Genomic DNA, 23,935 nt, shown 5'->3' with positions numbered 1-23,935 from the left:
CTGTCTTTGACGACAAGGGGTGAGGGGGGTCTTGACATCTTTTCTTTGCAGCAAGCACAACGACAAGGCTTTGTCTATGCCTTTAATTCGCAGTCTTATAAGCCCAGTGCCCAGAGACGTCTAATTTGTGAATTTTTCGTTCTTTTTTTCCCCCATTTTCCGCACTTCAATTTCACATGCCATCATCGCCAGACACAGACATCACCACTCGTCATATCACGACCAATTGAGCAATTACCGCCCTCGGCCTTCCTGCCCTCGCTGTCCCATCTTGTATCTTGTATCTTGTACCCCCTCCACCGCCTTTGGGACCGGCCTAAGTAATTCTCTCACTCTCACAATTCATTTTCATTCCCCTCCGCCATCGCCCATCGCCCATCGCCCATCACCCATCACCCATCGTTTTCTGCGCCCGCCGCCCCCCACCGCGTCGCAGGCTTCCGTCGTCATCACGATGGCCACTCGCGCGCTGGAATCGCGCCTTGAGCGTATGTCGGTGCATGACGAAAATGCCGACATTTACAGCAAGGGCAAGGTGAGCTCGGATTCATCAGGCGAAGCCACAAGCCACTCCAGAATTCTTCCCTCCACGACGCCACCCACGAGACGCCATCAACGCGGTGCCGCCGACTCACGTACTGACTGCTTTCTGTTCTGCCTGCTACTAGACCATGGCCTCCCAAGCCAAAGGCACCCGGCCAACCCTCGTCAAGGTGGCCCTCCAGTCACAGACCACCAGCTCCCACCAGAACTCACAATGGAAAGCCTCGGTGTCCAGCATGAACTCGCCCCTGCGAAAAACCACGGCATCAACAGCCGGAGCCTCGGCAAAAGCGGCCGAACGGGAACGAGAACGAGAACGCGAGCGCGAACGATTACGAGACAGCGACCGCGCCAGTTCGGACGCAGCAGAGGCCGAGCGTCGCTCGCTGGCCACCATCGACCAGCCAGCACCGCCCAAGCAGTTCCATCTGGGCATGTTTGAAATCGGCCGGCCATTGGGCAAAGGCAAGTTTGGCCGTGTCTACCTCGCCCGCGAACGCACTAGCGGCTTCATCTGTGCCCTCAAGGTCTTGCACAAGGCCGAGCTGCAGGTCGGCTGCGGCGTCGAGAAGCAGGTCCGCCGCGAAATTGAAATCCAGAGCAACTTGCGCCACCCCAACATTCTCAAACTCTACGGCCACTTCCACGACAGCAAGCGTGTCTTTCTAATCCTCGAGTTTGCCGGAAAGGGCGAGCTCTACAAGCATTTGCGCAAAGAAAGGAAGTTTCCAGAATGGAAGGCTGCCCAGTATGTGTCACAGATGGCCTCTGCCCTGTCATATCTGCACCGTAAACACGTCATCCACCGCGACATCAAGCCCGAGAACATCCTCATGGGCATCCACGGAGAAATCAAAATCTCCGACTTTGGCTGGAGTGTCCATGCGCCCAACAGCCGCCGAAGGACCATGTGCGGCACTCTCGACTACCTCCCGCCCGAGATGATCAAACCGGGAAGCGCAGATAACTCATACAACGAAAAAATTGACCTCTGGAGTCTGGGCGTCTTGACCTACGAGTTCCTGGTGGGCGAGGCGCCGTTTGAAGACACGCAGGTCATGACACAGCGGCGCATTCTCAAATGCGACATGACAGTTCCGTCATGGGTCAGCCCTGAGGCTAGGGATCTCATTAAAAAGGTGAGTCTGCTTGTACAATTGCCTTGTTTTTTTTTTTTGCGCGGCATCTTTGCTAACTGAAAACCAGCTGCTTGTACTGGATCCCGAACGCCGGCTGCCACTCGACCAAGTCCAATTGCACCCGTGGATCATCAAGCACTGCGTCAAAGGCGAGCGAGCTGCTATGCGCGAAGCTTCTCGGTGACATTGCTGAGACCCCAGGCGTGAACCCGAATCAGAACCACATCACTTACAACTTACGAACCCAAGCATATACCTCATGGAGCACAACATCGATCGAGACTGTGCGCATCACACATACATACCACATGCATACGCCCATTGATGATTACCACGCCACATGTCGCCTGCTGTTTGAATCTTATTTGCGTTTCGCTGCCCCTCCCTTTGTTATCTGTGGCGTGGCTATCGCGGTGAGAGCAGGTTTAGCGCTAGCGAGGAGTGGAAGAAGCCCCAGATCGTTATTCAAAAATGTCTTTTTTTTTCCCGAGTATGTAATCTTCAACTTGTTTCCTCGTCATGGGGATCTCTTTGACAGTGGTGACAACTGTGGAATGGAATGTCCATAACTTTCTACCACATGGAAGCGGTGTATTGGTTCTATGTTGCTACTAGTATGTAACCTAAAAATACAAGAGACCAAGGTCCCGGCGCACAAAACACAGAAGGGCGTGATACAAGTATAATATTTGAAATGAATAGATAGACAAGCAGGACAGGCTAGGCCCTGCGACCGGGCTGCTGCGCTTGGCTATCTGTAGACCTCATCAAACGGACGGGTATCAGCAAAACAAGAGTCCCAAACCTCGTTGACGACTTTGGTTGCTTGGGCCTCGTCCTGGCATTTGGCTCTGGCCATGACCGACTGTATTGCCCGGCCGCGCACGCAGTTTTGGAACTGCGCCGAGAGCTTCCAGTTTCCTCGTGTAAAGACTTCTCGCGTCCACCGGCACTCGCCGCTGAGCATCGAGGCACGGATCTATCATGTGTGTGTTAGTAGGCAGCATGTCCCGGGCCGGCGGTCTTGCTCGTGGCGGAGCACAAAAGCTCGCTCACCTCTGTACAGGCCGCATGGCGCAGGTTATTCTCAGCGTCCATCTTCCAGCGCAGATGGTCCCAGGCGTGCACCATTTCATGGGCCAGGGTGTCCTCCATGTGTTTGCGATTGCGCACCTCGTTGGCGCAGATGAGGATGCCGTGGTCGGGGCTGAAGCCGCCGCCGATGCGGTGCACGTTGCCGTCGTCGGTCAGCCGCGTCGGGCAGCGCCGGCAGATGACGTTGCGGCTGTCCAACTCGCCGTGCAGCATGCCCACCTTTTCCTGCATGAAGCGCACCACGGGCGAGAACTTGAACAGCCAGTCGCGGTACTTTTCGCACCGCGCACAGTCGCGCGCCTCGTTGGCAATGTACCGGCTCTCGCGGTAGTTGAGCATCCCCTCGCCCGTCATCTGCCCCGTACACGCCCGGAAGAGGTTCGTGTACCAGGCGAGCGCCGGGTCGAAGCCGGTGCGCTTCGGGTCGTTGACGAGGGTCTTGGGACCGGCGCTGGAGGCGGGGTCGGACATGGCGGCGGCGGCAAGAGCGACGAGATTCAAAGCAGGAGGAAACCAGACAAAACCCGACAAAGTCTCGGCACACAAAATCAAGACGCCGGCGAGTTCCCGCAGTGCTCGACTTGGTCGTTTCTGCGGAGCCAGAAAGTCGCCAAATTGAACATGCCCCAAGCTCAAGTCGCACCAAAAATTCGTAGGCCGGAATTGAGTGGGGCAGGGTTAAAGTCTGGCACCGGAATTAGCACAGGCTGGAAGAAATTGACACGCGCCTTTTTGGGCCCTGGCAGGTTTTGGTACAGCCTTGAGCAGAAGGCTCGAAATCTTTGCGTCCCGGCATCACCTCCCACCATCACAAACCTCCACACAACCAGCGCCAGCATGAGCGAAGAAACAAGCGCGCGGTCGCTGGCCGACCTTTTGCAGTTTGCCAAGGACTATGCGTCCAAGGAAGTCGACCTCTACGACGTCCTCAAGATCGACTCGACCACCAGCGACAAAGACGTGCACCGTGCGTGGCGGCGGCAGAACCTCAAGTACCACCCGGACAAGACGCGCGACAAGTTCGACCCGGTGATCTACGAGCTGGTCGGCCGCGCCAAAGACATTCTCACCGAGCCGGCGGCGCGCAAGGCCTACGACGACGCGCGCGATGCGCTCGCCAAGCGCCGCGCCGAGCGCGACGCCCTCAACCAGGGCCGGCGCAAGCTGATTGACGAGCTGGAGGCGGCCGAGAAGGCGGCCCGCGAGCAGCGCGACGCCGATGACGCGCGCCGCGCCGAGCTTGAGCGCGAGCGCGTGCGCATGCAGGCCGAGGCCGAGGAGCATGATGAGGCGCTGCGCCGTGCCGACAAGGCTGAGCGCGAGCGCCGCAGGCGCGACATCGACGAGCTCGAGGAGCAGGAGGCGGCGCTGCTGCGGCGGCTACAGGAGAAAAAAGAGCGGCGTGCGGCCAAGAAGAGCGCGCCGGCGTCGTCGGAGGCGGCTAGCGCTGAGGTGTCGGGGTCGGACGTCAAGATGGCTGAGGCCAAGACCAAGAGGAAGAGCAAGAAGACCGGCGGCTACTTTTTCACGCGGGATCCTACGCTTACTTACGATGAAAAAGTTGCTGGTGTCATGGGGAAGCTTCGAGAGGCGCAGAAACTTCGCGATGCAGCGACGGCATAGAAAGGTTCCGGGGCCGCGATGCCTGATGGCTACTGGACGGTTGGCGATTCACTTTTTATATCTCTTCTTCTTTGCAAAGAATCTACATTATAGACCTCCTGGGCTGTCGGCGACATTCTACTTGCCCGTCAGATTCAACACCCGCACGGCATTCCCACCCATTATAGCCCTCGCCTCCTCTGAGCCTTCCCCTACCGCCTTGCTCACTGCCTCGGCATTCAGACTGACGCTCTCCCATTCTCCCTGAGGGTCTGGCTCCAGCGGCGGGAAGAACGGGTGATCCGTACCAAACATTAGTCGGTCAGAGCCGCTGGCCTCGATAGCCGCCTTTAGGCCTACAGACGAGTACACCACTGCATCCAGGAAGATCTGCTCCTTCAGCACCGCCCACAACGACCGTCCCTTCGGGCCAACCTTGCCGGCTGCCACCAAGTGCCCATCGTGCAAGATGCAGCTCTCGATGCGGCCCGCCAGAAACGGCAGCGTGCCGCCGCTATGCGCCAGAATCATCTGCAGGCCCGGCACAGCATCGAATACGCCGGCTAGGAACATGCGCGTTACGGCAATGGTTGTCTCCATCGGGAATCCCATGGCCAGCGGCAGCACATGTCCGTATTCGGTGCTGGCCCGTGGCCCCCACATTTCGTTCGGCAGGCCGTAGTGCGGGTGCAGGAACACGGGTAGCCTGCTCTCGGCCAGCTGCGAGAAGACGGGCAGCAAGGCCGGGTCGTCCAGACCGGCGCCGAGCCCCGACGTGCCCAGGATGATGCCACGGCAGTAGTCCAAGCTGCGCAGCTCAGCCACAGCAGCCACCAGGTTGTCCATCGGCGCTGTCAGCGGCAGCGTGGCGAAGAAATACAGGCGGCCCGGGTGCGTGGCGCACATCTGGCTGAACTCGAGGTTGATGGCACGGGTCTGGGCCGCAGCCGTGGCTGGGTCCAGGAAGTCGCACCACGGATTCGCGAGCGAGATGACGCTGATGTCGATCTTGTGGGTGTCCATAAAGTGCAGCTTCTGCTGCAGCGAGGCGTAGTGCGTTGTAAGCGGCCGGCCCGGAAGTCCGGCTGCGGCGTCCTTGCCGGCCTTTTCCAGGTTCTCGACCTCGGCCTCGAGAAGGATCAGGCGCGGCTCGGCAGCTCCAGGAAAAGAGCGCACGATCGGAATAGCCGTGCGCTTCTCCAGCATGGCGAGGTATGATGGAGGGTACATGTGGGTGTGGATGTCCACGACGGGGGCAGCAGGCGGAGCCATTCTTCTCGGGCCGCTTCGGGATCGGGCGTATCAGGCTCCGGGTAAGTGATTCTGGGCAGCGGTGAGCACGAGAGCCGGCGATCAAGAGGCTGTTGGCAAGGAAATAAAATTGCTGTAGGGCAAAACAAAACTCTACTTGTACACACACGAAAAGATACTCAACCAGCTTAGTTCAATCAATCCGTCGATAAAATAAACTCTTGCAAGGGAAAGCGCCTGTTCTGCCACCTTGGCAACTTCCTCTCCCGCCAAACACGAAGCGGGGCTCTTTTGTCTCTGGCATCAACGGGCCCGCCCCACCCTCCCCCCAAAGCTCACAAAGGGCCCATTGCAGGTTGCTGGGCAATTGCCTGACGTTGACCTGCATTGTTCAGGTGCTTATCGCTAGAACCTGCCAATTAGAACAAAGACAAAGTGCCGGGCATGTGAAGGAGTGGCAACTGCCCTCCACAGGAGCCGATTCCTCGGGCGGGGATTGGCTGCAGCTGGCCGACGGAGCATCGACTGTCTCACTTGCAAGGCAAGTTCAGACTGGAAGACACCGTTCTTTCTAGTTACAGCCAAGTAACTATGTGCGCTGATAACAGAATGGCTGGGCCGCCCGATGCAACAAAAAAGAGAAATGGCGATAATAAAATCGTAGTTGCTTGCTTATCTGTCTGTACCTTTGACTGTGTAGCACATGAAAACTTTCTCCTCGTGACTCTCTGAAAGTCTTGATATCAGCTCTTCTCCTCTAGTTTTTTTAGAGCCTTGGACACCGCTTGTCGCCATGTCTCAGGACGCAATCAACGAGGACGGCCTCGTGATCCCGGTTCATCTCCCCCCGCTCCGCCCCGCCGCCCCGCTCCGACTAACACCGATGTCAGCTGATCGACTTCTCTGCCTTCCTCGGCGGCTCCGAGGCCGCGCGCAAAGCAACAGCCAAGGCGATTCTCGCCGGCTTCCAGACCGCCGGCTTCATCTATCTGCAAAATGTGCCCATCACGCCCGAGTCCCGTGACGCTGCCTTCGCCATGTCGGCACGCTTCTTTGAGCTTCCTATGAAAGACAAAATGGCTCTCGTCTGGTCGACTCCCCAGGCCAACCGCGGCTATTCGGCATTCGGCCGGGAAAAAGTGACAGATCTAAAGACCAAGGCCGAGGTCGATGCTGTCCGCAACACTACTCCCGACATCAAGGAGAGCATTGAGATTGGCCGCGAAGGCGAGGAGGGATTCCCCAACCCCTGGCCCGAGGAAGACGGCACCGCCTTGGAAGGTTTTAAGGCCAAGATGACGGGCTTCTTTGCCGAGTGCAAGGAACTCTACATCGACATCATGCGGGCTATTGCGATGGGCATGGATCTAGACGTCAACCACTTTGACCGGTTCACGGACAACGGCGACAACACCCTTCGGTTGCTCCACTATCCACCCGTCAGCTCCGATAAATTACAGACCGCCGTGCGGGCGGGCCATCACACTGACTACGGCTCCATCACCATGTAGGTTAGCCACGGAGGAGAGGGCAAAATCAAGACAGGAAACCAACTAACTGGCCCGATTGCCATTTGTACAGACTCTTCCAGGACGATAGAGGCGGCCTACAGATCCGCAGCCCCAACGGCACGTTTGTCAACGCCACGCCCATCAAAAACACCGTCGTCATCAACGCCGGCGACTTGCTGGCCCTCTGGAGCAACGACACAATCAAGAGCACCATGCACCGTGTTGTTGAGCCGCCGGTGAAAAGCGCCGAGTACCCGGCCCGCTATTCCATCGCGTAAGTACACAGACAAATATGAAATGGCGACGAGAGCCCTAGCTGACAGCAAGATAACAGATACTTTTGCAACCCCAACTTTGCTTGTGACATTAAAGCAATTCCTGGAACTTATGCTACAGAGTCGGAGAAGAAGTATGAACCCATCAATAGCGGCGAGTATCTGGTGCAACGTCTAGCGGCTACATATTAGTGGAAGGGTCATCGGCATAGGGTTATAGCATAGTAATTAGGGTCCAGTGAAATGTCTCAAAGCTGCAGGCAGCATAGAATCATGTGCCGAATTATATTCTGGATCGTCACCAAAACAACAGAGCCACAAGAACTCTTTTCAATAATGGCGAAGAAGACGCTTTTGCTTTGTTTTATTCACGGCTTCAAGGTATTTATATCGCGTGCCGAATCTACCGCGTGGACTAACTAATACCCTTCTACTATAATCCTAGGGAGACGAGAAAACATTTGGTGAAGACTATAGCTTCACGAGAGTATTACGGGACATTGTGGCGGTCGAGCTGCCGGACGTTAAGGTCAAAGTTCTAGTCTATCCGCGCTATGAGACGCGTGGTAATCTCGGGGAGTGCGTGGGCCGGTTCCGCGACTGGTAAGTGACGTAGACATCTGCTCGACTGTTGTTTCTTGGCGCATCCCTACCATGGATGGTTATGCGCTATCGTTATCACAGTGCCCAGACCTTAACACCCGTCCGTCCCTTTAGGCTACAAGAGAAAGTCATCGATCTAGAGGTGGAGGCCGGCACGCATTCACCGACGATTGACCCGTCTATCCACACAATCCTCATTGGCCACTCGATGGGCGGCATCGTCGCCGCTGAGACGGTGATTGCGCTGACGTCCGACACGCCGATCCTGCCAACTACCAGCAGCAGCCCCACCACCGACGACGACAGCACCGGCTGCACGACCGGCGCCACCGACGCCAGCGTGCCCTTCTCTAACGGCCTGATGTTCCCGTACGTGCAGGGCGTGCTAGCATTTGACACGCCGTTCTTCGGAGTCTCGCCCGGCATCGTCGCGCACGGCGCCGAGGAAAAGTACAACGCCGCTTCGGCGCTGGCCGGTCAGCTCGGCAGCTTCTGGGCGCAGGCCGCAGGGCCTGCTGCGGCGCCGGGCGGCTCTACGCGCGGCACTCCAGCAGCAGGCCCGGACGGTGCGGCGGCCCAGGCGGCTGCGGCTGTCGCCGCCACTACGGCCGCAGCAGCGGCCGGCTCCACGTCGTCGTCGTCGCGCTGGGGCACTTGGGGCAAAGTCGCCATGGCAGCCGGCGGCGCGGCGGTGGTCGCGGCGGGCGCGGGCGCGGCCTGGTACAACCGCAGCAACATCTCGACGGGCGTCGGCTGGGTCAGCTCGCACCTCGAGTTCATCGGCGTGCTGGGCAAGCCCGAGGAGCTGCGGCGGCGCGTGGCGTACATGGCGCGGCTGCAGGCCGAGCAGGGCACGGGCTTTGTCAATGTATATACGCTGCTGGGCCGGGGCGCGGCGCAGGCGAATATCGCGTCGTTGCTGTATAGCAGGGACCGCACGTTTTGCGTGTTGCCGACGGGCAATGCGCCGTGTGGCACGTGGCGCGAGGCGAAGAATGATAAGGCGGGCGATGAGGTTACGGCGCACATTAGTAAGTACAGGATAGGCCGATGTGGTGCAGCAAAAGGTCACAGAAAGGATAGGTGGGCTAACAGTGGTACAGGCATGTTTGAGTCTGAGGAGAACCCAGGCTACGAGGACTTGGTAGAGGCAGCGAGCGACTACATCTCTGCCATGGTGAGGCCAACAGATTGGTACAAGTCTGCGGCGCAGAAGAAAATCACTTATGAGCCCGAATCGTTGATATGAGGACGTTGGGAACTTGATGGAATTATTATTACGAGCAAATAGAGATAGCACTCCATGGGGGCATGTCTGTTATGCTGCTCAACATGGACTTTCCCCAAGACTCTCTCTCTCTCCAACGACCGAGACCCATGACCAACGGAATAACTTGTGGCATTGGGACAAGCCGGGCGCTTACTCTCTCTTGGAATCAGCCTGGGCCAGGCGAGCAAGCACCTTCTTGCGTTGGGACATCATGTGGGTGTAAAGGATATACGATCCTAAAGAAGCGAAGCAGTCAGTCATCCATGTCTCAAGCACAGCATTGGATAACTCAGTGAGCAGGGAGACTTACCAGGCACGTAGACGGCCAGAATGACATAATACACCAGCGGTGGGACGGGGCCGAGGGTGCGCGCGGGCACGATGGCGTCCTTAATCATGGAGCACTCACTGAGGATGCCAATGGGGTACAGCACGTAAAAGGTGCTGTAGCGCAGCCACACGACTGACGGCGGCTCGGAGCCCAGCAGTGACATGACAAAGTATCCGTAGCGAATGACCTCGGTCGCGCTCCAGGCCAGCAGCATGGTCGAGTAGGGCAGGTTGCGCGCCAGGAACGGGTACTGGTCGACGACGCCCCAGACGAGCAGGATGCGCGAGGCGACCTGCATGAGCGTGGTGAGCGGCGATGTGCGGACGATGCCTGGAAGGAGGGGAGGGAGAGAGAGGCGGGGGGCGCCGGGTTAGCTGTCAGAGAAAAGAAAAGAAAGGGACTGCGGGCAGCCGGCCGGCCGGCCGCCGACCTCACTCACCCGTCATTGCGTGCACAACCTCCATCAGCGCCAGCGTCTGCGTCCACTTAGTCCACTCGCCGGCAACCGAATAGACAAACACAGGTCCGCGCAGCCCGAGGATCGCCACCACGCGGCCCAGCACCGTCATCCACGCCACCAGCGACGCCAGGTTGTACGCGACCAGGTACGTCGTTTTGAGTGGGCCGTTTTTGCGGGCCGGGCGGCCGGCGGAGGCGGGTGGAGGGGCCATGATGAGAGGGCTGGAGGGGCTTTTTTTTTTTCTTTCTTTTGGAGAGGAGGCCGAAAGTGTAGCGGTCGAGAACGACGGAGTCGCAACGAGGTAAAGCCTGTATTTTTTCTTTTCGGTACGCGTGGGGAAGGAAAATAAAAGATTGTGTGCGTGAGGCTGACGGGCGGGGTGGAAGCAAAAAATCGTCGAGAAGGACAAAAAGGGCGGTCCTGCTTTTTTTTTTTTTTTTTCAATTCACGTGACGTAGTCAAAGCGGGCGGTCTTTGATTTCCTTTTTTTATCGGTGGTGGATGAAAGAAGATTTGGAAATCTGGCAAGAGCCCAAAAGAAGAGAGAACTCGGAAGTGAAAGTGGTGCAGCTACCCTGAACAGAAAAAAAAAGGACAAAAAGACAGTCACGATCTCCTGGTGCCACTTTTCTGTCATGGCCCAAACAGGAAGTCACCTTGGGAAATCCTCCTGCTCAAGCTCCTGCCTCGAGTCCATCACGGCCTGTGATTGGCCAGAGCTGGTGCTACCATGCTTTGTGCTTTGCAGTTGGCACGAGCTGATACGATGCACTCCATGGGTAGTGCCGGAGATTTGCCGAGAGAGCCCATGGACACATGTGTAGCAGAAAGTATCAAAAAAGCCCATAAATCGAGAAGAACGGCTAAAGGTAGGACCCACTTTAGACGACGTGAGCACAAAAAGGCGAGGCCTAGTTCTGATGTCAGGGTCGCCACTATTTAGCACCGGTGCACTTTAGGCCATGGGCTGGGAACTTCTTTTACTTTAACAACCGGTGGCATTGCTTGATCGCCAGACGCCCTCTTGTTCATCCGCTTCCTACTATGCCAACCTTGGCACTCGCCGGCGGCACTTCGCCTAGCCTAGGCCGTGCAATTGTCACCGCCGTCTTTGCGCAAACTTCATGGAACGTGCTCATTCTTTCGCGCTCGACCCGCTCGCCCATCTGGCTCCGAGCAATTGATCAATATACTCAACGCTACAAGATTGCGGCGGTCGACTACGCTTCCGTCGACTCCGTGGCCAGAGCCCTTGCAGGCCAGGAGGTCCATACCCTCGTCTCTGTCACCTCGGCAGTCGACGGTACGCAAGCCCAGACCCAAATCAACCTCCTCCAGGCGGCAGTGAGCGCCGGCTGCAAGCGCCTCGCTCCATCGCAATGGGGCTTTGGTCACAAAGGCTGGGCCGAAGTGGAATCTCTCCAGTGGGACAACCAACGCGTTCGAGAGGAATGCACAAAACATCAGGATCAGATCGAGATCGGCTACTTCAACCACGGTTCTTTCATGAATTATATCGGCCACGGTATTTTCGCAACCCCGGAGCCCAAGGACTCTGTCGACGAAGCCCTAGCCCGATACCGAGCCGGCGAAGGCTATAAACCGGGCGAGGACGCGGCATGCGAGGGACTTCATCGACAAGGCCCGTTGGCGGACCAGTCTGGGGCTTACCTCATTGGATTGAAGAACGGAATCGCAGAGCTTCCAGTCAAGGATGATGGGCGGTGGCCGCGCATCACCTTCACATCCATGACGGACGTGGGTAAGTTTGTTGCCGCCGCCCTTGACCTACCGAAGTGGGAGGAGGAGATGAGTATGGCCGGGGACACCTTGACGATGGGTGATCTGCTGGCTACCGCCGAAGTTGTCACGGGGAAGAAGTTTAAAGTTACTCAGCTCAAACGGCAAGATCTTTTGGAGAGGCTGGCAAACACCAGCTACGATGACTTCATGGCACGTTTGTGGATCGAGTTCAACCTAGCCTACATCCGAGATAGGGACGATGAGGCAGTTCTGCGCCCTACGCTGAACCGACTGTGCCCAGCTGTGAAGCCTGTTTCTATTCACGAGTACATGGAGAAACACTGGAAAGAGTCTGCGTAATATTGGGCTTTCTTAACCTCCCGTTGCGAGGCGCATGGTTATCGCTGTAGAACCTGAAGTATTTTTGATAATTCCACCAGCCTGGATGTCTATTGTCCTATGCTGCTCAGGGTTCGACAACCTAAACTCCTTTGATTCCCATTCCCCTTTACGCCAATATACTTTCTGTTCCCACGATGTAGCTTCTCTATGTCGGGCTAAATACGGCTCTCGTTGGCCAGCAGCTAGTCAATGGGCGGGTGACTATCCAACGGCCTGTGGTGATCCGCCTACTGCAAGATTGTAGGGCGAGTAGAATGAGTTTGGAGCGTAAATCTCACAATAGGTAATGTATTAAGCATGGAATGTGTAGAAACAAACGTATCCCAACCGTATTACACCCCACTTCTCCAAAGTGGACTCCAACTATGTTTTCGTCCATCCCTAAGGATCGTATTACCTGGTCAAATGCACTTACCACCCTCTCGATCCACTTTCAAAAAAAACATCACCACTTACACATCGGATGCTTCATCGCGTCGTAACGCTTGCAACAATAAGTCAAATCTTGCCAAAAATTGGAGGCCATTCTAAGCCATGCAGTGTTATTCAAAGAAAAAAAAATCCCGAAATCTCTATCGCAAAAATGGCGTGTCAATTTGCCGTCTTAAAATACGTCTTCATATCGCGTCTTCATTGCATCTGTCCAGCCAGAGGAAAGAAATCGCCATATCGGCTGTTACCTGATACTGAAGAGAGTACTTTAATACTTCCTCATCAAGCGGCTCTCACCGGGTGCATATCACCACACGTCTCGGCTCCGTAGAATTTTTCCTTGATATATTTAATTCCCATGCAAAATCATCACATCAAAGCGCCACCCTTGAGGAGCTCTGCACTGTAGGCGCAAAGCTAAAGACTTGGTTGTTTTACTTTGTATTTTGTAGTTACAGAACTAGAGAACCGCCTCAACCTCTCTGGAAGCCATTTTGTTTCTAGCCAGCGCAGACTGGAGATATTAATACATTAAATTGAACATACAGTACACTAAAAGTACAAAGGATACGCAGAGCGCTGGTGCCACAGACACGTCAGCCAGCCTCTTGCTGACGGCTACTCATCGACCTCTTCAATCTGTCCAGCCGCTTCAGCCGGCTTCTTCAGCTGCTCGTTCAGCCCGCGGACCATCCACTCGGGCACAAACGGCTTGACGCGCACTGTCTGGTCGACCTTGCCGTCATACCAGCGAACCTCGGTGATCGGCTTCCCGTCCTCGCCCACAGGACCCTCCTTGATGCCATCCGGACTGCCGACAGGGACCTCGACCGGCACCTTGCCATCGACCTGGAACTTGATGTCGAACTCGGCAAACGGGTTGTACGTGGCCGGCGCATCGGCGTCTTCGCCTGGGATCTCCAGCCCCGCCATCGCGTCGACGCGGCACAGCGCCAGCCCGATATTCCCCACGCCGGCAATCCACTTGCCCGTGGGCCTGATCCTGCGCTTCGCCACGCGGTAAATGTCCGTGTTGCGCGGCACCGGGCCCGCCAGGTCCCGGTCGCCGGCGTACGCCAACTGCGCCGGCGCCGGCGGCGCCTCGTCCCGCGCCTCGTAGACGACGCACGGCAGCAGGCGCTTGCGCACGACGCCGCGGTGGCGCGTGCGAATCGTCAGCTCCTGGCCGACGTAGCAGCCCTTTTTGAAGTTGATGCCGCCCAGCAGGTCCATGTTGACCTCCATCGGCAGCGCCTGCGCGCACACAATCTCCGCCTGGCCCTCGGCGATGCCGTGCAGGTAGCGCCGCAGGCGGTACGCCTCGGGCGCCACATCGGCGACACCAAGCGCCGCCGCCGGCGACTTGCTGCTGTCGTGCGCCAGGATGCGCGAGCACAGCTGCGCCAGCCGCGCGTCCGGCGCTGCCACCACCTGCCCGTCGTAGTACCCCTGCAGCGCATCCTGATCGAGCACCGGCCCGTCCTCGCTGCCGTCCCACGCCGCCCACAGGCCCACCTCGCCGTCGTCGAGCACGCGCGTCGTGAACTTGGCCCGCAGCTGGTACTTTTTGATGTGGCTGGCCAGCAGCGGCGCGTGGTTGGCGTCGACCTCAATCAGAAACGACGCGTCCGGCTCGCCCCGTCCCACGCCCAGCACGTCGGCGTAGATAAAGACGTCGGTGAGCACGCGCCCGCGCGCCGTCAGGAACCCGGCGTACTGCATCGGCACCCACGCCCCGCCGCTCGTAATCTCCGCCGTCACCGCCCCGTTGAGGAACTTGGCTGCGTCGGGCCCCGACACGGAAATCAGCCGCCGCCCCGGCAGCGCCGCCACGCCCGAGCGCTCCACCCGCGCCGGTATCGCAGCCGCCGCGTCCGCGCCAGCCGGCCCGTCAGTGAGCCAGCGCGTCTGGAGAATTGCCCGGCTGCCGCACGCCAGACCCACGGGCCGGCTCGGGCTCTTGAGCCGGGCGCTGAAAAGGCGCCGTACAACATTCATTGCTCAGCTCGTCCCAGACTCCTGCCCAGTAAGCGAAAGAAATTTTGCAGGGAACAGAAGAAAGCTTTCTTGGTAAGGCAGTCCCCCTCCCCAAAAAAAAGATTTGTAAGACGTCCGGCCAATGGGTTAGTCTGTTGCCTATTTGTGGCAGTGCATGGAAGATGCAAGCATGCAGTCAAGAAAAACGACAAGGAGAAGAAGAAAAAAAGAAGGGGCTTCCGGAGGCTTCCCGCAGGCTCGGATGGTTGCTTCACTCAAACACGTTCGAACATGGAGGGTTTACAGCTAGCGATTAATAATGTAGATGACAAGGTTCACATTTAGCCGCGTGTTTAGCCATTAACCCTAATGACTGTACCTGTATCAACTGTACATGTCTACAAATTACAAAGCTCTCCAACCGAGCATCGCAAAAAGGGTCTTTGTAGCCGAAATGTCAGACACCGTAGGCCTTTCCAACATTGCACATCTATGTCTGTCTCGACAGTTCGAGACGTCCCGTGCTCCCCTGTAAAGACACCCCGAAGCGCATGTTTCTGGCAAGACGAGCAGCGAGCCCGGGTCGGTAACGCCAGCGGAATCCTGAGAATGTGCTTAGCCCTCGGCGCCACATCGCGGCATGTGTCCTTGTCTAGTTGTAAGCTACCCAGATAACTAGTTGTGCATTAGTCAGGCTTGCTGAGAGCCGCCGCAGACAGGGTGTCATTGATTTTTGGGTAGCAGCAAGTGTGAGCGCAAAAGGGCGCTTGTAGAGGTCCAGGCATCAGACATGAACGGCTTTGTCGACGAGGTCCCGGGCCAACAATGAGCCCGCCAGCGCCGTATGGGAACATCTTCCTGATAACGGGGCTTCTCTGGGTGTCGGTCTTGACTTGTTTGTCAGAAAAGTGTCTGGGCGGTCCGTGTCTTACAAGCTACCGATCTAATGAGTGGGCACCTGGTACATGTCTTACAAATCAGCACATTACACAAGTCTAGAGACATATGTGGCCACAGGACACACAAACACCAGATCTGGCAGTCGAAGGAGAGAGAGAGGATGGGTGCTGCGAGGCGAGAGGTGAGAGGTGAGAAGTTGAAAATTCAAAGGTTTGGAGTATATAAAAGGACAAGGCCGTCCCAGACAGACCATCGTATGCCTTGATATCCAGACATCTAACTCAATTCAACTCAATAACCATCACTTCGCACACAAACCCCTCCTCCGTTCTCACATCTTATTTTTATTTTTCTTGCCTCCCGCAAATTCACCCGCCCCGCCTCCACCATGTCCACCAAGAACATCTTCATCACCGGCGGCACCGGCTACATTGGCGCCGAAGTGACCAAGAAGGCCATCGCGCGCGGCTGGACCGTGCGTGCGCTGTCCCGCAGCGAAGCTAGCGACACCAAGCTCCGCGCGCTCGGCGCGACTCCTGTGCGCGGCGACCTGACCTCGTCGGACGTGCTGGCGACGGAAGCCGGCAGCGCCGACGCCTTTATCAACGTGGCGTACGACATGGACCTGCGCAACCCGAACAAGAGCTTCGATAAGGCGACGGCCATCGAGCGTGCGATGCTCGATGCCATTGTGCCGGCGCTGCGGCCCGGCAGCGCGCTGATCCTGACGACGGGCGTGCTGGTGGCCGCGATGCAGGCGGACGGCGAGGTCGATGAGACGGCGCCCTTAGGACAAAGCGTGTTTAGCGACCGCGGGCACAACGAGGAGTATGCGCTGGCCAAGGGCCGCGAGCATGGGTTCGCTGTGAGCATTGTGCGGCCGGCGGTCTTTGTCTACGGGCTGCAGGGCAGCGGCGTGGCGATGCTGATGGCGCCGGCGGCCAAGAACGGCGCGGCAACCTATGTCGATGACGGCGCGGCGCAGGTCAGTGCGGTGCATGTGCGTGACTGTGCCGAGGTCTATATGCTGGTGCTGGAGAAGCGCGCCGAGGGCGTGTTCAATGTGTCGGCGGACAGTAGCGTGTCGTACAAGCAAATCACCGAAGCCATTGGCGGCATTCTCAAGGTCCCCGTATCGGGCATTCCAAAGGCCGTTATGGAGGACATGATGGGCCCGATGATGGCGTCATTTTTGTCATCGTCGAGCCGCGTGTCGGGCCGCAAGGCGAGAGAGCAGCTGGGCTGGAAGCCGGAGGAGAAGTCGCTGCTAGATGAAATTACCCAAGGCTCGTATGTTGAGCTTGCTGCGACGCTCAAGATGCAGGCTCAGGAGGAGCAGGCCAAATAGGACAAACAAGTGTCAATGTCAGCTTGGGTTTGTGGGTGTTTGGCCAGTTCCGTATGTATATAGTTTACAAGCTCAATATAACTACCGCTTGTCTGCTTTCATCATGTTTCGTTGTAGTCGGTGTTATGAAGGAGTCTGTCCCTCTAGTCTGTGTCAATTCCGATATATTCCGCACTTGCAGAAACATGTGGGCCACTGCGGAATGGCAACAGCCAAGCGGACTTTAAAGCCACGGGATTGTCTACAAATAGGTCTCCATCTCAACTCCGCCCAAGGGTATGCAGACCGGTACAGAAGATCCGCAGTAGTTTCAGCATGGCAGAAGATTTTGGCGTAGTAGATAGTTACAAGCAGTGCATGATGGACGCATGGTGTGAATATCCCAAACAAAAAAAAGAAGAAAACAAGAAATCGACATAGCGGCGCGGAAATATTCTTCTGTCACTATTTCAACAACCAGCTACACATGATTGTTTTGACGTCCCTGTTTGCCGGATACTGACGCTGAGACGATACGTCCTACGGCAGAGGTTGCAGATGCAGATCTAACCTAAATCTTTGTTTCGAGAGGTGCGGCTCGGCTGCGGCTGTGGCTGCGGCTGCTTGTCAGTTTGAGAGAGCCGCAAAGAGGGACAGAAGACGGAGAGGGGCGTGTAAAGTACAGTCGGTAGATGACTAATCGGCGGGGCAGTTTGAAGAAGGTCTTTGTACTTGAATGTATTTCAATTTGTCGTTCTTTTTTTCTTGTTGAGACCCCTTCCTCCCTTGCATGTACAAGGTCACCGCTACTTTGTCTCGGGTCGCCAGATGGTCATGGCAATCAGTCATCAGCTATCTGTGCTCACGCAAAAAATAAACGGCCATATAAAAGAGCTTTGGCCAGTGTGTCGTATGAGTTGTCGGGGCCTTTTTGTTTTTTTTTTCCTGGTCAGGCAAAAAACATTAGGCGCCCATGGGTTGTTGCGGCGGACAGAGCGGGCAACAATGAGTGAGAGTGACCTAGGCCAAAGGAAGAAGGGAGAAGGGAGGAGGGAAGATGATCCCACCTGGACCCAAGGTCGATCCAGCTTACCCCCGGGAAAGATGGTCGGGGCTCTTTCTTTCTCGGCTCGGCGAGGCGAAAATGTCCGTCTGGTGCGCTGAAGGGGGTGCTTGGTCTTGTTGGGACGGTGGTAGATGTTTCAACGAGAGAGAGAGAGTTGGTGTGCTTATGGGGTTTTATGAAGCACAAGCTATAGTACTTGGAGTATATGCGGGTGTGATATATGATGTCGAAGTGTGTCTCACGTTGGATATGCTGTCACAAGGGAGGGAGGCTCCTCACCGCTGGGTGTCTCGAGAGAGAGTGTGTGTATGTGTGTATGTGTGTATGTGTGTGTTGCTCTCTATATGTGTGGTGCTTTTGGCATAGGAGAGATGGGCCGAAGCAAGCGAAACAAAGAGATGCATGTACAAGTAGTTAAAACTACAGGTATAAAGAAAGACTCGCACAAATCATGATTGCCTGGACATTGTGTTTTGAGGTCAAGCTTAAGCTCAAGCCCAAGCTCAGGCCTGGGAGTCGAGGCTCAGGTCCAGGGCCACCCGGGTCCATGCAAGCGCTTTAATAGTGTCTCGCACGCGTCTATGGAGTATCCATCCAGGTACTAATTATGCTACAAGGACAAGCAGCCGGTCCCGACGAGTCTCTCCCTTTCTGTTTAGCCGCACCGCACCGCACCGCACCGACTTGGCGAGCAGGGTGAAGAAAGCGGTTCTCGGTCTGGCCTCGTCTCACGTCGCCTGGGCCGACACCTTTCTTGGCTCGGCAGAAGGACAGACACTTTGTTGAGTGGTGAGTACGGGCGGCCCTTTAATTGCCCTGGTTCGTGTATCTGATGCAGCCCAGCTTTTCGCAGAAGGGGAGCTGCATGACATGGATGTGTGGATAGGTAGTTAGTTATGTGGGTGGATACATGCAGATATGCTCCAGACCGAAGACTAGGACTGAAGGATCTGGAAGAGCAGCTGGAGGGATTCGGATTCGTTAGTCGATGCGAAGAGGACAGGACGGGCAGGACTGGCCTGGCCTGGTCTCGCGGTTGTGAGTCTGGGATATTCCTTCTTTGGGGATAGACGGCAGGCCAGGGAGCGAAGAATGAGAGCAGAGCGTGCGTGGCATTGTGGAAAAGGCACACAAGCAGACACAGACAGGGAAGAGCGAATATTCTCGGTCAGCCGGGGAGTTGGTCAGGCGGAAGTGCGGGCTGACCGGGAGCCGGGGTGGCTGCGGAAGATGCGGGGGAGAAGAGAGATGGAGGGAGAAAAAAATAAAAAATAAAAAGAAAAAAAAAGAATCAGAGTCAGAGTCAGAGTTTTCGTCGTTTGATGCCAGCCAGCTGGTCAGGCCGAGTTCCACAGAAAAAACGGAGTTTGTTTTTTTCTTTTTCTTGGACAATGGACTTTTGCCCAAAGAGGAAAGAAGGAGAGACTACATAACGTAAGCGGAGCAGATAAAGTGGGGCTGTCTAACAAAAAAAAGAAAAGAGGTCACATGAGCACATTGTGTCTTTTTTATTGTTTGTTTTTTTTTTTCTCTTGGCAAGAATCGTGAGATTAGTAAGAGAAAAAAAAGAAAAGAAAAAAGGTGGTATTGCGACAGGAAATAGTGGAGTTTTTTTGTTTGTTTGTTTGTGAAAGAAAGAAAAAAAAAAGGAGAAGATGAGTTGTGGTAAATTGAGGCCCCGTGAAAGAGTAAAAACGGTGGGTTTTACGAGAGACAAAGACCAGGCCGGTCATCTCCTAAGACCAAGAGGAGAAAGAAGAAAAAACAAGAAAAGAAAAGAAAAAGGAAAATATCAACATCGAAGAAGCTTGGCGGTTCAAGGCGATTATCAATCAATAGCTCCTCCATCACAAACCCAAGCGAAGTCACGGTTTTTTTTTACTTGACACACATTCACAGTTGGGCAAGTCAATCATAAAAGTCCTTAGAAGTAGAAGAAAAAAAGACGGTTCGGCCCCATCAGGAGGGTCGCTGTCTTTCAAGGTACATGTATTCCAGAGTATCAAAAAAAATAAAACAATAAAAGAAATAGATGACTCGACCAGAACTGCAGGCCGTCTATGCGGGCCCAAGACTGGGAGAAGTGTAAATAAAACATGCAGGACAAAGTCCACCAGAACAAAGAAGAAAAAAAAAAAGACCCAGAGAAATATGGCCCAGAGTACGCTAAACGGTACAGCCCGGTACTGTAGAAGAGGCCCGACAGGACATGGAAAAGAAAAAAAAACAAAACGCCTTGCCCATATGCAAACAGAAGAAGAAATTGGTTGAATAGAGACAGGAAATAAAAGAACAGAAAACACAAGTCATAAGGCGTCAGTCAGGTACGCAAACAAGGTACTGAAGGGAGTATAACAAGCAGCATCGAAGCAGGCGGGTGTATGGAACAGACAGGACAGGACAGGCAGAAAGGGAAGCTGGAGCAATGAGCTGAGAAGTGTAGCAAGCAGAAAAGAGGGGAGATGTGAAAAAGCGCGGTGCTCGTCTAATACACCGACACATTCGTCACCAGCCGGGACGGACTCCGCGGCGGCACAGTCAGAAACAGCGACTCCTTGCCGCTGGACTTGCTGCTGGAGCGGTAGATGTCGATGGTAGCGGCCGGCGGCGAGGGTGGCATGTCGGCCTCGTCGTCGGACGAGGAGTCGTAGTCCAGGTCCAAGGCCAGGTCGGGCGGCGAGCCGGAGGCGCTGCCGCTGTGCGAGGGCGTGCGCACGAGGCTCAGCTGCGACAGGTCCTCCTCGTCGTCGTCCAGGTCGGCGTCCGAGTCCGAGTCCGAGTCGACGGCGGAGATGGTGACGACGGACGGGGAAAGGGGCGGCGCGCTGGAGTGGGCGGGCACGCGGCGCAGGGCCGAGCAGGTCTCGGTGATGTGGTCGTCAAAGTCGTCGTCAAAGTCGCTCTCGTCCTCGTCCTCGGTCGAGGACACGTCCCAGTCGTCCGACGACGAGTCGGAGTCGTAGTCGGGCTGGCTGGCATACTGGTCGGCCCATTGGATGTGGCGGGCCGGCGCGGAGTCGGCAGAGGCAGTCTTGGCCGGCGCGGGCTGCACAGGGCCGTTGTACCAGGACTCCTGCGCACGCTCGGCGTCGGCCAGCTCCAGCATCAGCGTGTCCAGCAGATTGGCGTGGCCGACCAGCACGCGCAGGTTGTGGTCGGAGCGCGAGGCCTCGGCGCCCAGCTTGGAGCGGGCGCGGTGGGCCAGGTAGTAGGTCTGGGTGATGGACATGGTGGAGCGGTTGACGGAGACGGCGGGCGATGTGGAGGCGGTGGACGAGACTGAGGAAACCGGCGAGGTGGCGGCGGGGCTACTGGAGGCAGACGCCAGAGGACTGGAGCGCAGGGGTCTGGATGTGGATGCAGAGATCATGGTGGACAGGAGTCGTTGGGAGGGCGGCAGGCGCAACAGTTATATAGGCCTGAGGCTGGAGGAGATATGAGGCCAGGCGGGAAAAAAAGGTACCCTGGCAGCGGTGGTGGTTGCGGACTGCTCAAAGCACTAGCCGCTATGTGTGTGACAAGGACGAAGTTATATTATATAGCAAAGGGGGAGGGCAGAGGAGAAGAGAGGAGAGGAGATGAAGGTCGGTTGAGTGGTTGGACGAGACGGTGATGGTAGAGGCGCTGGATCCCGGAGGTGTGCGAGAGAGCAAGTCGGCAGCGGCGATGTGAGTGTGATGAGACAAGATGGAGAGCTGGTCAGACCTGGACACGAGAAACGGGGGCCCGGCGATGTTTTGTACTTTTTGTGTTTCTTTTCCTTTTTCGACGGTGCTGCCTTGTGCCTGCAAACTCCGTCCGGGCAGCCGATTAAATGGCGGATTTTTAGGCCTAATTCTGCAGTTATTAATCCACCTATTTCTTTTTTTCGCTGCCGTTGGCGGAGGCTTTTTGCCTGTCCTAATTCCACCAACACCCCCTCCCCCTGTCTTTTTTCTGCTTCCACTACATCCCTTGGCCCCGAAAAAATCTCTGACTCAATAAAAAATAGGGGGCGTGGCCACAGGCTCTCGGTGCCACGGAGCTTCTGAGCGCCCTTGCTGCCACACCAAACACTGCTGCGACGGGCCATCCAGGGAGGCGTGGCCGTAGCAATCTGTGTGCTCTGTCAGCGTGAGCCTCAACTTTCTCGCTTGCACGCTGCGTCTGCCTCTGTTTCTGGCTCGCCGCTATGGCTCATCGTGAATCTCAATGGTGGAATCTGACGTTGGTCCGGGGGGAGGAGGCAAGGGAAGGAAAGGGCTTTTGTCATGTCCCCGCGGGGCCGTCACGGAAGTCCCGCGACAGTATCGTGGCACGCATTTCACGGCGGCGCGGTACATGCGCGGTACATTGGGCCGTCGGCCTGGTTTGAAATCAAGTGCGGAAGTAGTCACGATGATTCAAGCAGAGAGGAAGAGACATGTCGCCAGGTCAGCGGGAGACAGACAGAGAGACAGAGGGGAGACAGACTCTCCATCTGTCGTCACCGGTGCCTGGCTTCTGCTGTCAGGGCTTTTTTTGCCAGCCAGTCTGCGACTGTCCCTGTTTGTATACGAGTATCCAGAAATTCTAAATTCTAGGCAGTCCGTCTCTCAGCGCTTCCTTGGGCTTCCAGGCTGCTGCCAATTCCTGCAATAGGACTACATGCTAGTTAATCCCACTAGGCACGCCGGTTTCTGCTTCTGCCTGCTGCTATGTCTACCACTGCTGCTGTTATTGCTACTACTACTGCTACTACTGTTACTGCTTAATCATCCCATCCCCCCCAAGCACCTCGGCATTTAGCCCGCCCTACCAACCGAGCCCAGAACCTAAAGCCTACAACACCCAGAGGCTTCCCTTCTGGGGGCACCGGCGTTTAGCACCAGCCCGAAGGCCTTTTTTTTTTTCTTTTTCTTTGTGTTTGTCTGAAAAATACAGGCCTCTCTCTCGCCCTGGTTACAGCGCCCGCCCACTAAACAATACAAGCCTCTCTCGCCCTCGCTTGCCCTGTCACCAAAAACTTCAGACCAAAAACAAAACAAACAAACAACCTCTCCAGATCCGCAGGCATCTCTTGTAACTACATTCTCTTCTTTCTCTCTCTCCCTCTCCCTCTTTCTCCCCTTTCCAGCATCTTCTCTCTTCTTCTACGCCGGCCCAACAAGACTCCGTTTCCTTCTGTCACAAGGCTCGGGATTCCTAATCCTCGCTTACTCACAAACCCCGACTCGACTACCAGCCCAAGGCCCCTTTCCCTAACTAGGCCTGCCAAGCTAGCCAGCTGTAACTGTATTTCTAAGCTCATCAGAAGAAGAAAAAAAACATCACCACCACCACTACCCAATTCCGCTCTCCCTCCATCATGTAGTTCTGTCATCTATCCATCCCTCTATACCCTATACCCTATGTCATATATCCTTCCTGGAGATACTCGGATTTTACCGCCACCTCTTCTGCCTGCACTGCACTACAAACTGGGCCAACAACAAGCTTCGGGCTGTATAAACTCATCCAACCCGTTGGTACTTTTCAAGTCGGACTTTTCAACTACCCGACACATCTAATAAAAAAACCAGACATCCATCCCGACGCAAACCAGGGTCGGCAAACTCCATGTTAACCCTAGTTTAATAGGTAACCCTTGCGCGCCTAATAGCTCTGCGACTAGCAATCCAGCACCATAAGCACAATCAACTGCACTCTGATATTTCCGTTTCCGACCAAGGCTATTCACCAGGTCGCTTACAGATTTCAGATTCCGATTCAGATTCACAATCTCCTTTTGGTGTAGCCCACATCCCGGCCCCTAAGATTTGCCAGGCCCTCCTTCCCTGCCCTTCCCTTTCAAGGACTCTGTTGCCGTGATGATTGGCAGAATTACCAAATCTAAATCACCAACACATGGGATGAAGGGCTTTTCCGGAATGAGGGGGGGAGACAAGGAACAGTGAAAGGCTTACAAAGGAGAAAGAGAAAAAAAAACCCCGCGATCCGAGATTCAAATGCTGTTTGGTGATGTCGTTGGTGTGCAACTCTATTTTTCT

At 55.8% G+C, this 23,935-nt stretch overlaps 11 protein-coding genes across 11 annotated transcripts; 6 read left to right on the top strand and 5 right to left on the bottom strand.

Annotated features, from left to right (window-relative positions):
• Positions 1-454: 454 nt before the first annotated feature.
• Positions 455-1,866, top strand: BROUX77_002807 (uncharacterized protein; the record flags this gene model as incomplete). Its single annotated transcript, XM_073747388.1, has 3 exons — positions 455-535; positions 669-1,682; positions 1,750-1,866. 3 exons carry the CDS (start codon positions 455-457, stop codon positions 1,864-1,866), a joined length of 1,212 nt encoding a protein of 403 aa, XP_073607889.1.
• A 567-nt stretch (positions 1,867-2,433) lies between these two features.
• Positions 2,434-3,248, bottom strand: BROUX77_002806 (uncharacterized protein; the record flags this gene model as incomplete). The annotated part of the gene is made up of 2 exons (XM_073747387.1): positions 2,434-2,661; positions 2,739-3,248. The coding sequence occupies 2 exons, from the start codon at positions 3,246-3,248 to the stop codon at positions 2,434-2,436; spliced, it is 738 nt and encodes a 245-aa protein (XP_073607888.1).
• Positions 3,249-3,614: 366 nt separating this feature from the next.
• On the top strand, positions 3,615-4,400 carry BROUX77_002805 (uncharacterized protein; the record flags this gene model as incomplete). Its single annotated transcript, XM_073747386.1, has 1 exon — positions 3,615-4,400. One exon carries the CDS (start codon positions 3,615-3,617, stop codon positions 4,398-4,400), a length of 786 nt encoding a protein of 261 aa, XP_073607887.1.
• Positions 4,401-4,517: 117 nt separating this feature from the next.
• Positions 4,518-5,651, bottom strand: BROUX77_002804 (uncharacterized protein; the record flags this gene model as incomplete). Its single annotated transcript, XM_073747385.1, has 1 exon — positions 4,518-5,651. One exon carries the CDS (start codon positions 5,649-5,651, stop codon positions 4,518-4,520), a length of 1,134 nt encoding a protein of 377 aa, XP_073607886.1.
• A 772-nt stretch (positions 5,652-6,423) lies between these two features.
• Positions 6,424-7,608, top strand: BROUX77_002803 (uncharacterized protein; the record flags this gene model as incomplete). Its single annotated transcript, XM_073747384.1, has 4 exons — positions 6,424-6,465; positions 6,521-7,137; positions 7,212-7,415; positions 7,476-7,608. The coding sequence occupies 4 exons, from the start codon at positions 6,424-6,426 to the stop codon at positions 7,606-7,608; spliced, it is 996 nt and encodes a 331-aa protein (XP_073607885.1).
• An 81-nt stretch (positions 7,609-7,689) lies between these two features.
• Positions 7,690-9,268, top strand: BROUX77_002802 (uncharacterized protein; the record flags this gene model as incomplete). The annotated part of the gene is made up of 4 exons (XM_073747383.1): positions 7,690-7,797; positions 7,862-8,019; positions 8,134-9,050; positions 9,123-9,268. 4 exons carry the CDS (start codon positions 7,690-7,692, stop codon positions 9,266-9,268), a joined length of 1,329 nt encoding a protein of 442 aa, XP_073607884.1.
• A 171-nt stretch (positions 9,269-9,439) lies between these two features.
• On the bottom strand, positions 9,440-10,291 carry BROUX77_002801 (uncharacterized protein; the record flags this gene model as incomplete). Its single annotated transcript, XM_073747382.1, has 3 exons — positions 9,440-9,525; positions 9,600-9,950; positions 10,060-10,291. The coding sequence occupies 3 exons, from the start codon at positions 10,289-10,291 to the stop codon at positions 9,440-9,442; spliced, it is 669 nt and encodes a 222-aa protein (XP_073607883.1).
• An 833-nt stretch (positions 10,292-11,124) lies between these two features.
• Positions 11,125-12,183, top strand: BROUX77_002800 (uncharacterized protein; the record flags this gene model as incomplete). Its single annotated transcript, XM_073747381.1, has 1 exon — positions 11,125-12,183. The coding sequence occupies one exon, from the start codon at positions 11,125-11,127 to the stop codon at positions 12,181-12,183; it is 1,059 nt and encodes a 352-aa protein (XP_073607882.1).
• A 1,092-nt stretch (positions 12,184-13,275) lies between these two features.
• BROUX77_002799 (uncharacterized protein) lies at positions 13,276-14,655 on the bottom strand (the record flags this gene model as incomplete). Its single annotated transcript, XM_073747380.1, has 1 exon — positions 13,276-14,655. The coding sequence occupies one exon, from the start codon at positions 14,653-14,655 to the stop codon at positions 13,276-13,278; it is 1,380 nt and encodes a 459-aa protein (XP_073607881.1).
• A 1,267-nt stretch (positions 14,656-15,922) lies between these two features.
• On the top strand, positions 15,923-16,882 carry BROUX77_002798 (uncharacterized protein; the record flags this gene model as incomplete). The annotated part of the gene is made up of 1 exon (XM_073747379.1): positions 15,923-16,882. The coding sequence occupies one exon, from the start codon at positions 15,923-15,925 to the stop codon at positions 16,880-16,882; it is 960 nt and encodes a 319-aa protein (XP_073607880.1).
• Positions 16,883-20,412: 3,530 nt separating this feature from the next.
• On the bottom strand, positions 20,413-21,297 carry BROUX77_002797 (uncharacterized protein; the record flags this gene model as incomplete). The annotated part of the gene is made up of 1 exon (XM_073747376.1): positions 20,413-21,297. One exon carries the CDS (start codon positions 21,295-21,297, stop codon positions 20,413-20,415), a length of 885 nt encoding a protein of 294 aa, XP_073607879.1.
• Between the last annotated feature and the right edge of the window lie 2,638 nt (positions 21,298-23,935).

The sequence above is a fragment of the Berkeleyomyces rouxiae genome, assembly GCF_048999995.1.
Source record: "Berkeleyomyces rouxiae strain 22BRR77 chromosome Unknown BrBRR77_ptg000002l, whole genome shotgun sequence".
NCBI classification, from domain to species: domain Eukaryota; kingdom Fungi; phylum Ascomycota; class Sordariomycetes; order Microascales; family Ceratocystidaceae; genus Berkeleyomyces; species Berkeleyomyces rouxiae.
The sequence above is the reverse complement of the archived record's forward strand: the minus strand, read 5'-3'. Positions and strand labels throughout refer to the sequence as shown.